At 36.1% G+C, this 20,801-nt stretch overlaps 1 protein-coding gene across 2 annotated transcripts in view; it reads right to left on the reverse strand.

The window, feature by feature from the left end:
* LOC124389235 (cadherin-18) overlaps window positions 1-20,801 on the reverse strand; it is a 94,475-nt gene that overhangs the window by 451 nt on the left and 73,223 nt on the right. Inside the window, exons 11-12 of one of the 2 annotated variants that reach the window (XM_046854569.1) lie at window positions 5,570-5,821; window positions 1-429 (exon numbers count right to left, since the gene is read on the reverse strand). The exon at window positions 1-429 is cut by the window's left edge and continues 451 nt beyond it. In XM_046854569.1, coding sequence (XP_046710525.1) covers window positions 1-429; window positions 5,570-5,821 — 681 coding nt within the window. Of the gene's footprint in view, window positions 430-5,569; window positions 5,822-20,801 lie in introns of those variants that run through there. The other variant, XM_046854570.1, reaches the window with a different exon arrangement.

Genomic DNA, 20,801 nt, shown 5'->3' on the forward strand with positions numbered 1-20,801 from the left:
TTCCAGCTGAGCCTAGTGAACTAATAGAACCTGACGGTGACCCTTGACCTTCATATGCATACGTCTGTAGCGAATCATAGGGAGGTACACTAGTATCCTGGTCTGCTTCTGCCAGTCGCTGTTTAATATAGTCCTGGACATCTGTATCCTCATCTGTCTCCAGTGAGGTAGGACTATGACGAGTAGAGCCATAATGGCAGGGTCTTTTTGTTGATCTGGGAAATCCTGCTTCGGGCCGAACATCTCGTCGGAACTTGAACTCTTCAGCAGCTTCAGGATTACGCAGAGCAATGATGTCGAAAGCTTCAGTGTCTTCCTCGCCGCCACCTTCATCATCATAGGTGACCACATTTTCCCGGACATCTTCCTCTGAGATGATCAAGGGCTCTTTCTTGCTTCGCCGCAAAGTGATAAACAAAATCACAATTGCTGAAAGGACAAACAGAAATCAATTTGCATTTATGTGATTTAAAATGTTTTCATTAATAAGCAACAAATAACATTTCATTTCAAACAAGCAGTAACATCTGGCTGATAATGTTATGAAAATGGCAAAAGCTTAAATGTGTTTATAACATGTTTATTATAAATGGAAAAAAAAGTAGCATAAAAACTATAAGTTGAAACGCATATACCAAGAACCAGGATGTATTCTTGTCTCAACACAATCGTTCCTGGAATTGACTCAGGATTCACAGTGACCCTGGCTACAAGAAGGTTTTTAGTAAAGATGAAAATATGATTGTCATCCGAGCCGGTATGGACATCAGTGAAGGTCTACAATACTTTACTTAATGTCAATAATTATCTACATTGATAACCATAATAGCTTTCTGAACATCAAGGCTTGGGCTCAGGATCTTCCTTGCTCCGTGCTGTGTTCTGGGAATTTAAACTCAACTTAACAAAACAATAACATAGGGTGTAATAAAAAATTACTATAATAACCAATTTTTACTTAATTAATAATCATTAAAAGAAACATCAAGGGAAAAGAGCAGAATAACATCCACTGACCAATTTCATTACATAACCTAATCACAAGTTAAAAATAAAAAATGCACTAGAAACTTTGTTTTTTATTTTATTATTTAAAGTTTTTATACTGAATTTATATTACAAGAATTAAATGATTTGTGGAGCTGGAAATCCTCTGTGTATTAAATTAACATTTCAACATCATCTTAACAAAACAAGTGCATTGTTGAGCAAATTATGGAGCAATCAATGGAAGTGAATAATAATTATTTGATATTACATTAGGATGCATGGCTCCAGTAGAGCAATGCAGATCTGGGACCTGTAAGTCTATAAAAACACATTAGTATTGGTCAACATGAATGCAAATTTTGCCCTGACCGGATATAAAAGATATAGAGATATAGAAGAAACACTTTATTACTGGTTTCTTATATATAATATTACACGTCTGGCAATATTCATATACTTCTCTGTAATTATTACTTTAAAGTATTGGAAAATCCCTACCCTGATTTAATATCAAAACCATTAGCATAAAGACCATTTGCATTATTTTAATCTGAACAATACATTAAAAAATCAAGCATCATTAAGCCTGTGAGGTACAATTGCACTCAATGTAAAGATGATTGTTTATTTTTTTCACTGTGAGTGCTTGAAAAGAATTCATTTTGCTAATGAAGTTAAACTGGAGTGCTACTTGGAGAAAACTAAATGCATCTTGTGCCATATTTTAGGCTGCTTCTTTTTTATTATACTCAATTGTCATGCAGATTTTGCTAAGAGCATTAGGCAGAAAGATGTAACTTTGGTATGGAGGAGCTGACTTGTTTTGGAATACCAAGCTTTGGAATATATTTATCTAAAAGGGGCTGTCTAGGTGCATGCTCGAACTTTCTAGTTCTTGAAAAGCTGACTCATCCATCCAGTGTAAAGCCACAAAGGGAATGGACAAGTGATACTAAGAGGAAGGGAATGGGGGACAATCAATTTGTGCCTCTGTTTTCAGGTCTTGTACATTTTAATAGCAATCAGTGGACTGTGACAAGCCGGGATTGTTCTACTTTCTGAGTGTCTATAGCCTCTGCACCTTCTCCTGTCCTGTGTGGGGTTTTTTTGTTTTTTTTTTGGGTCTCTCACATTTCTAGCCTCCCACCTGTTCTCTCAGTCTCTATCCATGTTTTATTCACTTCTCTTACTTAGCTGGCTGACTTTAAATACTCTGACTATAAATATTTCGGTGGCACTGATTCAGTCGCTTTTTTTTTTTGCAATAATTCTTGCTCTCTCTGTCTCTTTCTCTGGATATGTACTACTCAACTTTACCTGCTCTATCTTACTAATTCCCTTCTTTTCATTTCTCCATCTAAATCTTAATTTCTTTCTATAAATTACCGTAATTTCCGGACTATTAAGCACACCCTAATATGAGGCGGCAACCACTGAATTTGACAAAGATTTTTATTTTGAACTTAAATAAGCCGTGCCTGTCTATAAGCTGCAGGTGTCTACATTGAAACTAATAAACTTTACACAGGCTTTAATGAAAGACAGTGACTGTTACACGGCTTGTATCTAAACAGTAGCCTACCAAGAAAGTCATTGTTCACTGTCTTCCTCCTTCCTTTCACAACAATTTCTCTCGAGAGATTTTCTTTTGGCATCGTTGTGCGTTTAAAAATCACCATCGGTGAAGCTTTTCTCCCGATGCCGTGCAGCTCAGTACACAGGTAAAGTGCGTTTTTTCATGCCCGGTTGTTTTCAGCGTGACGAATGATTCGCATTTCCTGTAGACAGTCCGAGTGAGCGGCAGGTCAAACATCAGGGGAACATCATCCATATTTATGATGTGGTGCGGCCCGATTCAGTGGGAGCGCACCTGATTTAATATAAAGAGTTTCATTGGTTCACCTAAACCCGTTTGGCAATTTCATTTGTCTAATGTTATGGGGCTCAGTTTTTTGGCTTGAAGCTTGTGAACCCGAGAAAAACCCAGAAAAAATCCATAAATTAGCTGCTCCATTGTTAAGCAGCGGGGTTCAAAGCATGGGAAAAAAGTAATGGCTTATAGTCTGGAAAATACGGTAAGTCACATCATCTCTGCTTTGCCATTTAGAAGGCTTAGACTGAATTCTCATAAGGTCTTGTACACAATAATAATCATTGGAAGGTACATGAACAAGTGAGAAATATAAAACATCTACAGACCATTTACATTCTTGTACACTGTTTAATGAGTGTTTTTTTTGTTTCATCTTGCTATAAAATCCAGATAATTCCCTTGTTCTGGTTGACTGCTGCTCATATGACCCACTGCTAGTGTGTATGGCCCAGTCTAAATGCTACGGATATGTATAACCTTCATGCCTCATTATGCAAGGACAATAACAGAGCTAATGTTCTAAAAAAAATTACCCCTTCCCTAACTCCCTAGACATTAGACATTTTTTGGACATTGGCCTCTCATGTCAAAATCTGCCCTCTTTTTGCTAGTACACTGTAGCTATCTCAAAGTGCTCCAATTGCACCTTAGATGCTTATAATGGAATTTACCAACATGCCTAAAGCTTTCTGTCAGCATTAAAAAATAAAAGATTACATCAAAGTAACACTATTATGTTGATTTGAAAAGGTGACCTCAAGAAAGGTTATAATCTACAGAGAATATGCACTGGCCCACATTTTCCAGGTTAAAACATCTGGAACCCCTGGCCATATTGGATATTGATCAGTCTGGCCTGGCACTAGAGTGGTGTAGTCTACTTTATCTGTATATAAATATATTTCAGGTCCTTTTGCCCATGGCAGTACTGGTCAATTACTGTATGTTAAATGAGGACATGTTCGTCTTTTTGAAAGTCTTTTAGTCACATGAAATGTAAACAAAACTGAAAAATATTCTACTGTAAAAAGTCAGTAAAATAGCTTTATTCACAGTATGTCTGAAGAAGAAATAAATTCATGCATAAGTCTGGAATCCTCTCATTCTTAACACTAGCATTAACATTAATGTTCTCTACATCTGCCTCTTTCAAACCAACTACCTGCATGTTTTCCCTCAACACATCCATAAACCTCCTCCTTGGCCTTCCTCTTTTCCACCTTCCTGGCAGCTTCATACTCAGCATTCTTCTACAATATACACCATCTCCCTCCTCTGCACATGCCAAAGCATCTCAACCATGTGCTGTCCCTCTAATAAACTAATTTCAAATCCTGTCCATTGTCGTCACTCCCAATGAAAATCAACATTTTCAGCTCTGCTATCTCCAGCTTTGTTTCTAAACCATACAACATCGCAGGTCTCACCACAGTCCTATAAACTTTTCCTTTCACTCTGGCAGACACTCTTCTATCAGAAATCACTCCTGCCTTTTTTCTCCACCCACTTCACCCTGCCTGCACTCTTTTCTTCACTTCTCTAACACACTCTCCATTACTTTTCACTGTTGAAACCAGGTACCTAAACTCCTCCACCATCAAAACATCTTCTCCATGCAACGCACCAATTCACTGCCCTCCCTCTCATTCACACACATGTACTCTGTCTTACTCCTACTGACTTTTATTCCCATTCTCTCAGCGCATACCTCAGACTCCTGTCTGACCTTGTCTGTCAACCTGTCCTTAACCACTGCAAACAGGAAAGGGCTCAGAGCCGATCCGTGATGCAGTCCAACCTCCACCTTGAACCAGTCTGTCATTCCTACTACATACTTCAATGTTAATAATAATAATAATTCGTTACATTTATATAGCGCTTTTCTGCAGCACTCAAAGCGCTTTACATATGAAAGGTATGTTGTCACACTGTCCTCATACATGTCCTGCACCACCCTCACATACTTCTCTGACACACCTGACCTCCTCATACAATACCACAACTCCTCTCTCGGCACCCTGTCGTATGCTTGCTCTAAATCCATAAACACATAATGCAGCTCCTTCTGACCTTCTCTCCACTTCTCCATCAGCATTCTCAAAGCAAACATGGCGTCTGTAGTGCTCTTAATCGGCATTAAACCATACTGTTGTTCACAGATGTGCACCTTGGCATTGTATTACAAACACCTAAATGCTCCAGCCCAACAACCTGCTAAAATTTTGGCTTTTATACAGGTTGTCACATTTGCTAATGATTATTTGATTAAATAATTAATTAATCAATTTATTTGATTAAAGGCACCTGGCTGATACTTCATTCTCTTAAAGATTATAAAAGCAGTAAGGGTGATGAATGCAATCCTTTTTTATATGCGGAACATAGTTAAAATCGAATATATATATATATATATATATATATATATATATATATATATATATATATATATATATATATATATTCGATTTTAACTATGTTCATATAAAGGATTACATATATATATATATATATATATATATATATATATATATATATATATATATATATATATATATATACACACAAAGTAAAACTGGGCAGAATGTGTTTCAAATTGAGGCCAATAATTCCGTGTTTAAATGTTTTAAAATGTTTAAAAATAGAATGTAACCTGCTCTGGTACTAAAAGTTTAAAGGTTGAAATGAAGGTTGTAGATGTGGACTTACCCAGCAGTATGAGCACACACAGCAGGATGGCGATAAGCGCCCCAGTGCTGAGGCCTGCAGAAGAAAGGAAAGCCTCGCCTTGACAGATTTTGTGTCGAGTGCCATGCTGACATTGGCACACACGCAGGGTCAGTGTGCTGGTGCTGCTCAGTAGGGGCTCACCTCCATCCCACACCACCACGGGCAGCTCATATATCTCCTGAGTCAACCTGTGGAAACGGCGCCGCCTGGCTACAATGCTAGCAGTGCTGTCTGAGAAAGAGAGAGAGAGAGAGAGAGAGAGAGAGAGAGAGAGAGAGAGAGAGAGAGAGAGAAATGGGGGGGAGAGAGAGATGGGGGGAGAGAGAGATGGAAATGAAAATAATGGGATGAGGGAAACAAGCAAAAAGAACAAACATGTAAACAAGCAATCACAGAGACACAAAAAAGTGATGAAAAACATTAACGCGGAAAAAATGAAGAAAATATTGCAAAATATTGGAAGATTTGTGTTCGTTATAAAGAAGAATTGTGGGTGCATGAAAGATATATGAGGGGGGAAAAGGGTGGATAGTTGAGAATAGGGAAAAGGAGAGAAGAGAGAGATTAGATTACATTAGTGTGTTTTGAGCGCAGGCCATTCAGGCTGTCTGGTTGCACAGTACACTCCCAGAGTGCTTAGGAGCCCATTCCCACAGATGGGCTTTTAATGGGGGAATTAAGGTGAGGTTCTGGCACTTAGAGCACAGAGTAGATGAGTCCTATCTAGTAACTGCAATCTGGAGCACTGAGAGCAAACCACTTGAACAGAACATCAACCTAATGAGTTTCCATATCTCTTCCCCTGCATCCTCTCTCTAACCACAACTGGCAACTATCATTAGTATACAAGCTACAAGAATATAGATATCGTTATAAATACTGTAGTGGTGTGAAACTGATTATGGTAATGTGAAACAGAGAATTGATTACAAGATGTCTAAATGATGACAAAAATGATATTCATGAGTGCAGGTGATGGTTATGTCAATGTTTGGTGAGCTTAAAAAAAAAAAAATTTAATATATTTCATTTAAAATAATATATACTGTACACAGCACCATGCTGGCTTCTATGACCAATACCAAGTGTAGTTTAAAAAAAAAATCCAAATAGTAAATCAACATGGACACTATAATTTGGATTTGTATTAGCATAGATTTACTGATTCCAGATTGTACTTGACTCTTAGATTGAAGATTCTTTTAAGAGTTCTTCATTGGTCATTAGAAAGTGAAGGGTTCTTAGTTCTCTAAAAACTTCTACTTGTAACACTTATTGACATGAAGGATTTTGGATAGGATTATGCAGATTATGGCTGTGGTGGCCACAGAACCCTTAAATGCCCTCTGAGGCAGGTGAACAGTTGATCTATTAGTGAGATGCTTTTCATTGGTTTAAATAATATTATAAAGCACAGGTTTGCATTTTATAGTTTTGCATGCTCTAAAGATATTTGTAAGCGGGAGAATACTAAAATATCCCACAGAGTGTACCAGGACCATTTACATTTACCTCATTTTATTGATTCTTACATGCTATAAGACTTACAGTTGCAGGAATGGGAACCTGTGTCATAAAGCATTGATCTACGTTTAGTTAATACAACCTTCAGCAGTTACCCTAAATACTACTACAAGACCACCCAGTGTGGTGTCAGTAAGTTTAAGGGGTCCCCTAAACAATTTTACTTTTAGTTCTCTACATTTTAATAAACATTTCATTACATTTTAGAAAAGAATGACAAGCAGGAGAATTGAAAATATAATTTCTATTAAATTAAAATTAAAATGCTCAGAGATGAGTACTTTTACTGTTGATACTTAAGTTCAAACATACTCAAGTAGACATGTAGAAGGTGTACTTCTACTATTTTAGCAGGGTATTTACTTTGACTCAAGTATAGGGACAGTGTGCACTTCATTCACCACATTAAATGCAATACAATAAAAAAAGTAATCTGCATGCAGAATGCTCAGGCGTCCTCTCATGACATAATGAGAGTCTAACATCCAGCATGTTGATCTGACACTCCGCAAGTTGTAATAAATGATCTCTATAAAAATAAATAAATAAATAATAATAAAAAAAAAACGTTTTATAAGATCTTATATTAGTCTATGTTAGAATGAACATTGGAATTATTTTAAGGTTTAGGTTTATATTTAGGTTTTAGTGCAGTACGGTTTGATACTGTTGTTTATAAAATATTACGGCAATAAATATCCAGTGCTTGGAGCATGTTCTGGCACTGAGGGACACAGAAAACATGTGGTCTGAATATTGCGCAGTGCTAATCATTATGTTACAGATTCAGTGGTGTTCCAGTACCACAGAGAAAGCCTGCAGTGTGTAAAATGAATGTAAGTGCACATTTTATTGGAAGTTTTTAAGTATATATTCACAAACAGTATCCCCTTCATAACGAACAGCTTGTTCTTTGTTTTTAATTAATGTTTGTAGCATACTTTTTAAAATTCTTATATTTAATGATATTTGCTTGCTTCATGGTTTTGGCTTGTAAGGTACAATTTGTATTAATACGATGACAATGATTAAAAATGATGATAATACTACTACTACTACTAATAATAATAATAATTATAATAATAATTAATAATAATGATCATTATTGTTGTTAGTAGAATCAGTATTAAGATATTAAGTCTCTGTTAATATTTGATACATATATTGTTTTTCGGCATTATTATTATTATTATTATTATTATTATTATTATTATTATTATTATTATCATTATCATTATTATCAGAATCAGAATCAGAATCAGGTTTATTGGCCAAGTGTGTTGACACACACAAGGAATTTGGTTCCAGCTGTTTGTTACTCTCAAAAGTACAGACATAAATAAAAACCTATACATGACAAAACAGACACAACAAGACAAAAACAGACTATACAAGACAATACAGACAATATGAGACAGTATTATTATTATTATTATTATTATTATTATTTATTTATTTTTATTTTTTTTTATATTACAGTTACAATTCTCCTGCTATTGTTACCTCCACTTTAATTCAATTTAATTAATTTTATTTGTATAGTGCTTTTAACAATGAACATTGTCTCAAAGCAGCTTTACACAGAAAATGTGGTGAGTAAAAGTGAATATGTTCTTTATAAGTAAGTTTGTCCCTGATGAGCAAGCCGGTGGCGACTGTGGCAAGGAAAAACTCCCCGAGATGGCGATAGGAAGAAACCTTGAGAGGAACCCATCCTCATCTGGGTTGCACCGAATGTCCATTTATAGCAGATATACGATGTTGCGGGGTACAGTGATAATGATCAGAAGCGAAAAGTCCTGAGTCAATGTAGCAGACTGTTGACATTAGCTACAGTCCAATCCATCCTCAAAGCGCCCGTTCTTACAGATTACAACTAAAATTACAAACTATTTCTGCTTATGGTGCAAAATTTGAATATTCAGATGATAAGGAAGGTGGAGTGTGAAATGTATAGTCAGTCTTACTCTTTCTCTAGCCATTTTATCTGTGAGAAATGCAAGTTAGCTCTTTTAAAATTTGGATTCAATATAAAACATATAGCCATAATTCCACAATCTGAAGCTACTTCAGATCATTACCTTATTTCTTTTTTATAGAATAAGTACCTCACCACAGTGTTACATTCACTTCAACGACAGCAGCGCGTTTTGTCACAAGATTTCCGGAGATATAGACATTAATTAGTTCTCAACTAGGCCACTGAATGCTTAAAATCAATGTTACGTCACCAGATGATGTAGCTCCCTATAACATCAAAATGATCAGGGAGAAAATATTAGCACCGTGGTATAACGATCATACGCACACCTTTAAAAGACCACTCGGAAATTAGAACATAAATAGCATCAAACCAAATTGACATTATTTTAAATAGCATGGAAGGAAAATCTCTTGAGTTATAGAAAAGTGCTGCGAGATGAGCATATTCCTCTACCCTCATAGAAAATAACAAGCATAATCCTAGATTTTAGTTTAGTACAGTAGCAAAATTAACAGGGAATAAAAGCACAGCACTAACATGCAAACCATGATGATTTCATAAACTTTTTTAATAATAAGATCTAAAACATCAGGCAAAAAATCAAGACGATTAATAAAAATCCAAACTATTTTATAAATAACTGGTTGTTATCAACCTGACCCTGCACGCTGTCAGCTTTCCAACTATAGGCCAATATCAAACCTCCCCTTTGTCTCTTAGATTCTAGAAAAGGTTGTAGCACAGCAAATAACGTTAGAAATAATGTTTTTGAAATGTATCTGTCAGGATTTAGGCCTTATCAAAGCACAGATAAAGTGCTAGTTAAAAAGTGGTAAATGACTATTGGCCTGTGATTAAGGTTTGTTGATGTAAATGGTGAGTTCTTTACACTTGAGGTAAAGTTTGGTGATCCACAAGGATCTGTCTTAGGCCCACTGCTTTTCTCTTATATCTGCTACCCCTGGGTGAAATTCTACATAAACATTATACACAGCTGTATATTTTAGCAAAGACAATTAGAGATATCAGCTTAACAATGTTAATGAGTGTGTAAAGGACATTAACCAATGAATACTTGATAACTTCCTTCTGCTCAACTCAGATAAGCCAGAAGTACTTTATCTAGGACCACAAACAGATAGAAGTGAACTTTCCGATCACCTTGGTGTGATTATTGACTCTAGTCTGTCCTTTAAGGCCCATATGAATAATATTACCAGGATCGCCTTTTTTCACCTTAGAAATATTGATATAATTAGTAATATGATATTGTTACAGGATGCAGAAAAAAGATGCCTATATGCTACTGTTATATCTTATATACTACTGTAACATTTTACTGTCTGGGTGTTTGAGCATACATAAGCTTGAGTTAGTCCAGAATGCAGCAGCAAGAGTCCTTTTTAGAGCTAGAAAAAACTACCACATCACCCATGTTTTAATCAGTGTACACTGGCTCTCAATTAAATATCGCATTGATTATAAACTACTACTTGCGTATAAAGCACTTAACGTTCTCATGCCGCAGTATCTGAGTTAATTTCTGTACCAGTATGATCACCCACACCTACTTAGTTGAAAAGGTGCAGGCTATTTGTTGGTACCTCAAATAACGAAGACTAGAGCAGGGGGCAAAGCTTTCTCTGAGAAAGCCCCACAGTTTTGGAACAGCCTTCCAATTATTGTTTGGGACTCAGACACAGTCTCGGTGTTCAAGTCCAGGCTGAAAACATATTTATTTAGTCAAGCCTTTTATTGGTTTGCTTAGGTAAATGAGCAGATCTGGAGGGATCATGAATATAGAGGGTTCGGTGAACTGGGATATTTGTATGCTGTCGTCCCCTCACTCTCACCCATTCATTCAGGTTTGTTGATGGTGTGGTGGGTCGTCTCTTATCCCAGAGATCCTTAATGTCTGTGTTACCCTCTGGCTCTCCCTTTTAGTTATGCTGCCATAGCAAGTCTTGCCGGAGTCCCCAACTGCACAGTGTCCTTAATTTTATACAACATTAAGGATACCTAATAATCACTCGCTATCGCTTAGCTGTTATAAATGGACATTCTGTGCCAACCAGATGAGGATGGGTTCTCTCTTGAGTCTGGTTCCTTTCAAAGTTTCTTCCTTATGCCATCTCAGGGAGTTTTTCCATGCCAGTCACCACTAGCTTGTTTATTAGTGACAAACTTAATCGTATAAAGAACAAACTTATTTATTCTTTTTCTTACCACGTTATCTGGGTAAAGCCGCTTTGAAACAATGTCCATTTTTGAAAGCGCTATACAAATAAAGATGAATAGAATTGAATTGATAAATGTCTTGTTTGTGATATGTGTTTTAAATGTATCATGTTGTGCCCAAACACCAGCAAACTTTCCAATACATGTAAATGTTCTGTTAATAGCACAATGTTCTTTTTCTGATGAGCTAAAAGTCAATGGCAGTGGCAATGGTTTTACCTTTTTCGCAACTTTATGCATAAACTTTATGCAGCTGTATTTTTAATTAGATCAGGTGTCACGAACTCTGAGCCTTAGCCTGACTCTATGTCTGCGCTGTGCTTGAAATTGCATGCCAAGTACTCCTTTTGCCTGAGTATTATTGCCTGCAGCTTGTTTCCCATCTAAACAGAACCTATGTAAAACACTCACACAGTCATTGAGTGCAGCTTTCTTTGTGATTATTATGCACACATACAAGATATGAGCTCCTGATTTCTTCCTATTACCAGGATAATATTTATTTTATTAAATAGTGTATTGATGATTAATAAACCCCAGTCTACTAAAATTGTATCAGGCATAAACACAAATATACATGGTCCAACTAAAGCATTAGAAAGTTAGATCACTGCTGGGCCACTGAACCAGACATTGAACTCCCACCTGCTTAGTTGTACTAATGAGATAATTGTGATTTGCTTGGAATAATGGCATTGCCAAATGCCAAACATAATATCAACCCTATAATGTTTGGTGTTTCTCATAGAATGACTAAATAATCTCATCAGAATCATAAACATGTTAATTCAATTTGTAGGCAAGTAAAAACAACCAAACATTTCCATATCATATTTTCAGACACTGCACTAGCAACAGTATATTAGCAAGGAGTTACAAACAGAGCAGACCTGCAGTGATGCAGAAATGAAAAATAATTGTTTGCAGGAATAATGGAGCTAAGAAAAAAACTTATTTTGTCCACAATAAATTTCACTTGGTTTTTAACTTAGCTATATTAATCAAAAGTTCCACATAGCCGCAGGTCTCTAAAAGAAGTAACGTAGTTTAAGTAAACTGACAAACACAGACAATAATAAATGACATATTCAGCAGGAGAACATTGACAGGTGAAGTCATGAAAAATGTAAGGTGCCAAGAGCCTGGCGATTTAATTACTGTGTTTCATAAATTAGCACAGTATTGCCAGTTGTTGTTTTGCAGGCAGAAATGCAATACGAGACAGGCAGGCACAAGGGATTGTCAACACAGTCAGAAAGCTTACAGTTGGATCTTGAGCTAATTCTCAGCAAAAAAAATCATCAAAATAAGACAGAATGAGGAAAGAAGCAACTAATGACCTGATAAGCCTGCACAGATCCTATAAAAGATGCAATCAGCTTTTAGAAGAAGTCCAATGATTTCAAACAAGCTTATATAATGTGGTAAAGAAAATAAAGAAAACGCTCCATGCACACTTACTGAGATGCTGTTAGTACTGTATATCAGTGTGGAAACACCATAAAAAAGACAGCCATATATAAGCACAAATTTTACTGGGCCAATTTTGGCAAAGTGAGAGAGTACAGTGCAGGGAGTGCATTGTTTCTGCAAGAGAAGACAAACATGATTTCCATTTTCAATATAGATCCTGGAGGCACAGTAACAGCAGTCCTAGCAAGCTTATTCTCAAAGGCGAGTAATGTGCTTAATCATGCTTCAGAAATATTATGTGGACCAAGCAGCAACTCTATACAGTATGTAAGAGAGTGGTTTGATGCCACACTAAGTTATGAAGGTAAAACAGTACACCTTTGTGTTTACAGTGAGAGATTTAGTGTTGTAACCTTCCTGTCTGTGTTGCTTGCTACAAGAGCAATGCATCTGCTTCCTGTAGCTCTGCAGACACAGTAAAAATAGCTGCACCAAAGAGTAGTCGGGAGAGTACAAAATCAAAATAAAAAGACCTGTTACTCTTGTTATCCTTTAACAGTTAAAAAGTGAACGAGGTCCTTGTACCCTTAGAAAGAAGGCACCATATGATGCGTGTCAATAGGAATGAAATAAGAAAATACACAACCTTATTTTCTCAAATAAAAATGCATTAATGAGATCCACATTTCTTTGACACATAACTTAGATGCACAGATGCTACTGCTGGATTCTGACAGATTATTCTGCATGAAAACCTACTCCAATTAACACATTCAGTTACACCATTTGGAACTTATTCATTAATGTTTTTTTATTCGGAAAACATCTTGTTGGCTCAAGAACATGTTCAGGAGTTAATTACACATCATGTAGGTCTGGAAAAGATTTGTCTCTATGATGCTGAGGACATTCTGTGATTTTTTGCATGGAATGATAAAGGTGTTCTTTCTCCTTTATCAAATGCTACATGAGTCAATATGCTACTTAATTGTTATCAGTTTAAAATGACCCATGCTCAAATTCCTTGGCCATGCAGAGGTACAGAGTCACACAGTAAAAAACACAAGGTTGCAATTCACTCAGTTTTTGTTTGTTTGTCCAGTTTATATATAACATTTTTGTAGTGCTTTCCGAATGTTGCTTTTCCAACTATTGCTTTACAAAGTGTGTAACACAAAGTAACACTCACTGAAAAAGTGTGATGAGAAAAGTGTTTTATTTCATGAAATACAAGTGCAGTCATAGAGAGACTGCTGTTGAGCATTCCACAGTTTGGGCATCATGGCACTTACAGAAGCCAGATGTGGCGTTTTTCCAGGGCACCTGAATTGGAATTGTAGGATGGAAAAACTCATGACGATCAATAGAGGCTTTTTTTTTATTAAAGCATGGAAACAACTTATATTGCATGCAAAAAGAAACATGTAACCAGTGTAGATTGTACAGGACAGGAACATATGAGTAGACTACCTAGCATGTGTTAGTACTACAGAGATTTTTAAATATTAAAATCTGCTGAAAGCTGTTGCTTGTTAAACAATAAAGCTCACAATACATTGATTATTGTGAGGTTGAATTGTGCGTTATATTATGATTTATTAAAAAATAAATCAAAATTACAATGCCATGGCAGCATATTTAAAAAAATGTGTGCATTTTTACACACACCTAATGTCACTCATGACACAATACAAACTTTTTTATATTTTTTACATTTAATTACACTTGCCATCCAACTCCACTGCAGTTACCTAATCAGTGGCAAAAATAAATACAAATATCATTCAAAACATGCAGATAGAGGTCAAGAGCCTCAACTCAAATCAAATACTAGAATTAGAACATTTTATTATTTTTTTCTCAAAACCAAAATGATATAAACTGAGGTCTGGGAATAGTTGTATTACTGCAGGTATTTAAGGCTTTTGATACACTTCTGCTGCATACATGATCTGAATTTAGAAGACCGAGCAGAAAAAGGGTAAGACTCACGTTTGGTACTTTATAATTGATCCAGATTAGATTGCAAGTTATTTCACATGACTGCATATGTTTCCCTGTGCTTGCAATTGCATGAATATATAGAGATGGTGGCGCATCAATAGTAGCAGGCATAATAGGAAGCTAGTAGGAAGCTAGTAGGAAGGTATTTTTTGTTTACAACAATAGATTATTTTAGCATATAATTAAATAGCTGCAGAGAAAACCTGATCTCCCTCTTCATTTTCCAAACAAACTTCTGTAATAATTATACTGGTAGGCAGTTGAGAACAAAACACGTCTAATTAACTTACACACATAAAGTGGAAGAAAGAGAGAGAAGCCAGAGCCTCAACATTGTCTCAGCTCCACAGTTGGCTAAGTGATCGCTAGCAGTGATTTATATTCATGATCACACTTTCCAATTTAACCCGACTGTCAGGAAATGCAGGTCCATAGCCAAAGCCCCCACTTAACCAATTCAAGAGGGCCATGTCCTATAGATCAACAATATCCAAATGCAAATTAGAAGCTCCCTGCAAATTATACATCCTGCAGTACATGCTAATGCTTGACCACCAAAACAACCAATTATTGAATGTTCTAGGCATTCTAGGAAAGTATTCACAGCACTTCACTTTTTCCACATTTTGTTATGTTACAGCTTTATTCCAAAATGGGTTAAATTAATTATTTTTCTCAATTCCCCATGCTGACAATGTGAAGTTTGTCTGAAATCTTGGAGTCCACTTGTGGTAAAATCTGTTGATTGGAAAGGGACACCCCTGTCTATATAAGGTCCCACAGTTAACAGTGCAAGTCAGAGCACAAATCAAGCCATGAAGTCCAAGGAATTGTCTGTAGACCTCAAAAACAGCGTTGTATCGAGGCACAGATCTGGGGAGGGGTACAAAAAGATTTCTGCAGCATTGAAGGTCCCAATGAACATGTTGACCTCCATCTTTCATAAAAGGAAGAAGTATGGAACCACCAAGACTCTTCCTAGAGCGGGCCGCCCGGCCAAACAGAGCGATCGGTGGAGAAGGGCCTTATTCAGGGAGGTGATTAAGAACCTGATAGCTACTCTGAAAAAGCTCCAGCGTTTCTTTGTGGAGAGAGTAGAACCTTTCAGAAGAACAAACATCTCTGCAGCACTCCATTAATCAGGCCTGTATGGTAGAGTGGCCATACTTAAGTAAAAGACACATGACAGCCTGCCAGTTTGCCAAAAGATACCTGAAGGACTCTCAGACCATGAGAAATAAAAATTGCAGTCTTTGGCCTGAATGCCAAGTGTCATGTATGAAGGAAACCAGACACTGCTCATCACCTGGCCAATAGCATCCATATAGTGAAGCATGGTGGTGGCAGCATCATGCTATGGGGATGTTTTTTTAGCAGCAGGAACCATGAATCCTTGATGAAAACCTGCTCCAGGTTCAACCAGGACAATGATCCTAATGTCTTCGAGAGGTCTAGCCAGAGCCCAGACTTGAACCCGATTGAACATCTCTGGAGAGATCTGGGAAATGGCTGTGCACTGATGCTCTCCATCCAACCTGATGGAACTTGAGAGGTTCTGCAAAGAAGAGTGGGAGAAACTGCCCAAAAATAGGTGTGCAGGGCTTGTAGCATCATACTCAAAAAGGCTTGAGGCTGTAATTAATGCCAAAGTTGCTTTCAAAACGTATTGAGCAAAGACTGTAAATACTTGTGTACGTGATTTCTTTATTTTTATTTTTATAAATTTGCAAAGATTTCAAACAAACGTCTTTCATGTAGTCATTATGTGGTAATGTTTGTAGAATTTTGAGGAAAATAATTAATTTAATCTATTTTGGAATAATGCTATAACATAAAATTTGTGAAAAAAATAAATTCTGTGAATACTCTTAATTTTAATTTTAGCAACAGTAAAAAAACAAAAAATAACATTACTACTCAAGCAAAGAACCCGAGTGGGGAAAGAAATTGAGGACTACAAGGTAAAAAAGTCTGAAAATCACCAGGTTCTGATTGTCCTCTTTATATTCAAATAAACCTATGATCCTGAATGAACAGTTTAGTATTTGAAGCAAATCTATTCCTTTACATCATATTTGTATTGTGTAACCAGTTTCACCGTCAACGAGCCATAAAAAAAGAAAAGTGTGATCAACAAATGACTTCCTGTCTTTTACACACTGGAACACACATCATGGACATATCTGGACTGGAATAGCCACCCTTAAATCAAGCTTGACCACCTTGTGGCTCTGCAGAGTATTTGTGTGTGTGTGTGTGTGTGTGTGTGTGTGTGTGTGTGTGTGTGTGTGTGTGTGTGTGTGCGTGCGTGTGTGTGTGTGCGTGTGTGTGTGTGTGTGTGTAACAGTCTGAAATTCTAGATACCTCTGAGATATCTCTCCTGTGTAAGGATTTTTAAGCAAAAGCATGTCACTGAATGTCAAATAGATGTTTTTTGTTTTTGCCATCTTCCTTCCTTCCTTCCTTCCTTCCTCTCTCTCTCTCTCTCTCTCTCTCTCTCTCTCTCTCTCTCTCTCTCTCTCTCTTTTATTCTCTACTTTTCCTAGTATTGAGGTTTAGCTAGCTTGGCTCAGGGCAGAATGTAAGCAGAACACCTTTAAACACACACAAAGTAATTCTCCATATAACTTTTTTTTTTAAATCATTGATTAACTATGATTCTTTATTTCTGTAGCATCTCACCAGAAGAAACATTTCCTTGAACATGCATATAATATCATTTATAAAAAGTGTTGCATCTCATAAGATAGTTTCAGCCATTTGTACTCTCCCATTGTGAGTAGCATGTGAAATAATAAAATTTTTCAAATATCACAATACTGACAGCTATATATATATATAAAAGAAAAAAAGAGGGACCATGGGACTCCTCAGTGGCACAACAGAACAAGCTTTTAATCACAAATTATAAAATTAAGTGCATAAATAGCAACAAAATTGTATGACATCAGAAAGAAAGCAGCCATTGCAGTTTGTGGTTAGAAAAGTAATATTTTGGCTATATTGTGATTTTCCAAACACAAACTTACCAAAAGCTTAGAATGATTTTTATGCATAATGTAGTTAAACTCCCATTAAAACAGGAGAATTAGGCTGATTATTCTGAAAAGTGAAAGGGCAAGTCATAAATTCTCCTCTCAGAGGCTTTTACGAATATTGCAAATTGCTTAAAGTGTAATCTTCTCTCAGGAAAGCATTAACATTTGTGTAATAGCTTCCAAGCCTCAAAGTGAGAGGCCAAATGAGTAACTGTATTAAGAAAATAACCACAGCCTGAAGAATGAGTCCATTAAACAGCATGTGCACTCTAATGGCCCTTTAAAGAACATCCTTAACCGAGTCCCCAAAAATTTGAGTTGCTAGCATGTCTCCCTGTACATAAATAAATAAATAAATAAATAAATAAATAAATAAATAAATAAAATAAACAAAAAAAATCCAAATCCAAGAGCAATGTAAAATAACAAAGGGATTTTTTTTTTTTTACCTATTTACCTATTGCTTTTAATATACCTATACAGACAATTCTTTTCCAAGCATGTGCCTAGAGAGTAATTTGTCTAGTTGACCACATAGGCAGAGACTGTTCCCTTGAGTGCCACCTTCAGTCTTAAAGCTAACACAACCTCTATCAATTACAGAAATCCTACAGGGAGGCCATTCAGTGAATCCTACTGTTTGCCCCACTACAAAGCAAACAAATCCTCTTGGAGTGTGTAGGAGATAGATAAAAGGAAAAAGAGACACAGAAAGATAAAGAAAGAAGGATAAAAGGAGACAGAGAGTATAATATAAAATAATAAAAAGAGAAAATATAAAGTACTACAGTAAGTCGTGATTTTGGTAACGTATTTCAGGAAATCACTATCTTTAATAATCGAAGAATAAATGAATAACGTGTCATAGATAATAAATGTATGATGTTACTATTATGTTTCATGTTAATTGTGCATTGAGATATGTTAATGTAATGTAGCTGGTCAACCAAATGCAGATAGAAAAGTGAAAGATAAAAAAGAAAGAAAGACTGAGGACTGGCTTAAATTTTTTTTTTTCTTATTATTTTGTCAAATTGTATACAATTAAACAGAAATAGATGACCTTATGAAATATATTGTAGTATTGGATCAAGTAACATGATGCAACACAAATTATATACCGGTACATGTCCTTAAGGAGGGTGCATGCTTGCCATATTATACCATATACAAAATGTACTGTTTTTGCGAGCCATAACCAGAGACATTCCGACAAAAAAATCTCAGTAAATCTACAGCATGTATGAATGAATTAAAAATGACATTAAAAGTCTGAAATGATATTTCTCAGTTTTTTTATCACTGTTATGTTCATGTTCATATCAGCTTTTAGATATCATTCAGCGATAACATTAAAACCAATGAGCGATGAAGGGTACAACGTTGATGATCTTGTTGCAGCGGCACCTGCCAAGGTGTGGGATATATTATGCAGCAGGTTCTTGAAGCTGATATGTCAGAGGCAGAAAAAAATGTAATCATACATGTTCACTGGGTGTGGAAGCTGAGTATTCGTACTCATCCAGCAAGGCCGCCAGATGAACAGATAACATTGAACAGATAACATTGCATGTTAACATGGCTAAAGTGAAACAGCTACTGTGTTAGCAGAGAGAATGCATATAGATTACAGCCTGAGGACAGTGAAAGAGATTATCTAGGGAAGAAGAAAGGAAGAGCAAAAGTGAATAATAATAGATAGCAAGTGAATGACCAGAGAAAGTAATAATGAGCTGTGAAGTGATGGGAGGATTAAAGATGAATTGCATTGTAATTTCAGCTTGTGTGCTTGAGCTTGAAACAATTCCCTGGAAGTCTTTGTGTGCGTGTGTGTGGGTGTAAATTTGTTTATCATTCTGGCACATGTGCCGAAAGAATTCTGTGATTACACATCTGCTCTGCAGCATGGAAGTGAGTCTCCTTGACCAGTGATTGATGCCTTTGGGCCAGTGTCATTCCCAGCATGCTCCCTTGCTAATTATCCTTGATGCCACTACAAGTCCACATTGAGTGACTCACATAATCAAAGTGAGTGTTTGCAAGGGCTCCTGTTTATGCTCAAGGCTCCTTTACCTTGTAATATTATGCATTGAGAGACACAGAGATTAGAATTCCATTCTTGTACTGTGAACAGTTTGGGTCATTATAGCTTAAGTTTAATGACATTGCTCCTAATGTCTTTTCCCAACACTAAGGAGTTTATATGGATTTTAACAAACTAAACAAGAAGCCACATCGAAAAGTTCACAGTATGACAATTACAGTTTTTTTAAAATATGTACAAATCAGTGTTTCACAAACTCAAACAAAAACCTCTTACCAGATCAGATTATTTATCTAACTACCATGTTCCCCCAAAAATAAGATTGGGTCTTGCTCCAAAAGACACGGTAGGGCTTATTTTTTGGGGTTATCTTATATTGTCATGTACAACAATCTATCGGTATATTTATTAATGTATGATACAAAAGTCTGTATAACATCCACTTCATATTGCAACTTGTACTCTGATTAGTCATCTGTTTACCATACCTCTTGTACAATGGCTTGTGTATTTACAAATACATATGGAAATTATAATTTATTAAATAATTATAATTATTAATTTATATATATATATTACTTATTAATATATCTTACTTTAATTAATATTATTATAATACATTAAAATTATATTATTATTATTATTATTATTTTTATTAATATTTTATAATTCAATACATCATCATGTGTTGCAACAGACCTATGGTACTCTGTGAATGCTGACAGATGAAAACTAGGGCTTATTATCGGTGTAGGGCTTATATTATGAGCAACTTGAAAAATCGTGCTAGGGCTTATTTTCGGGAAAACACGGTAGCATGTCTAGTGGCTGCCAAATGTGTCTGTATCTTCAGCAATCTCTGTTGTTGTTATGTGACTACATACTGTATGTAATCTCAGCTGGAGTTACTTTAAAACAGTTCTAATGTTACCCTGAACTGACAAAGATCTGCCTACACCTACATTT

The sequence above is a fragment of the Silurus meridionalis genome, chromosome 7, assembly GCF_014805685.1.
Source record: "Silurus meridionalis isolate SWU-2019-XX chromosome 7, ASM1480568v1, whole genome shotgun sequence".
NCBI classification, from domain to species: domain Eukaryota; kingdom Metazoa; phylum Chordata; class Actinopteri; order Siluriformes; family Siluridae; genus Silurus; species Silurus meridionalis.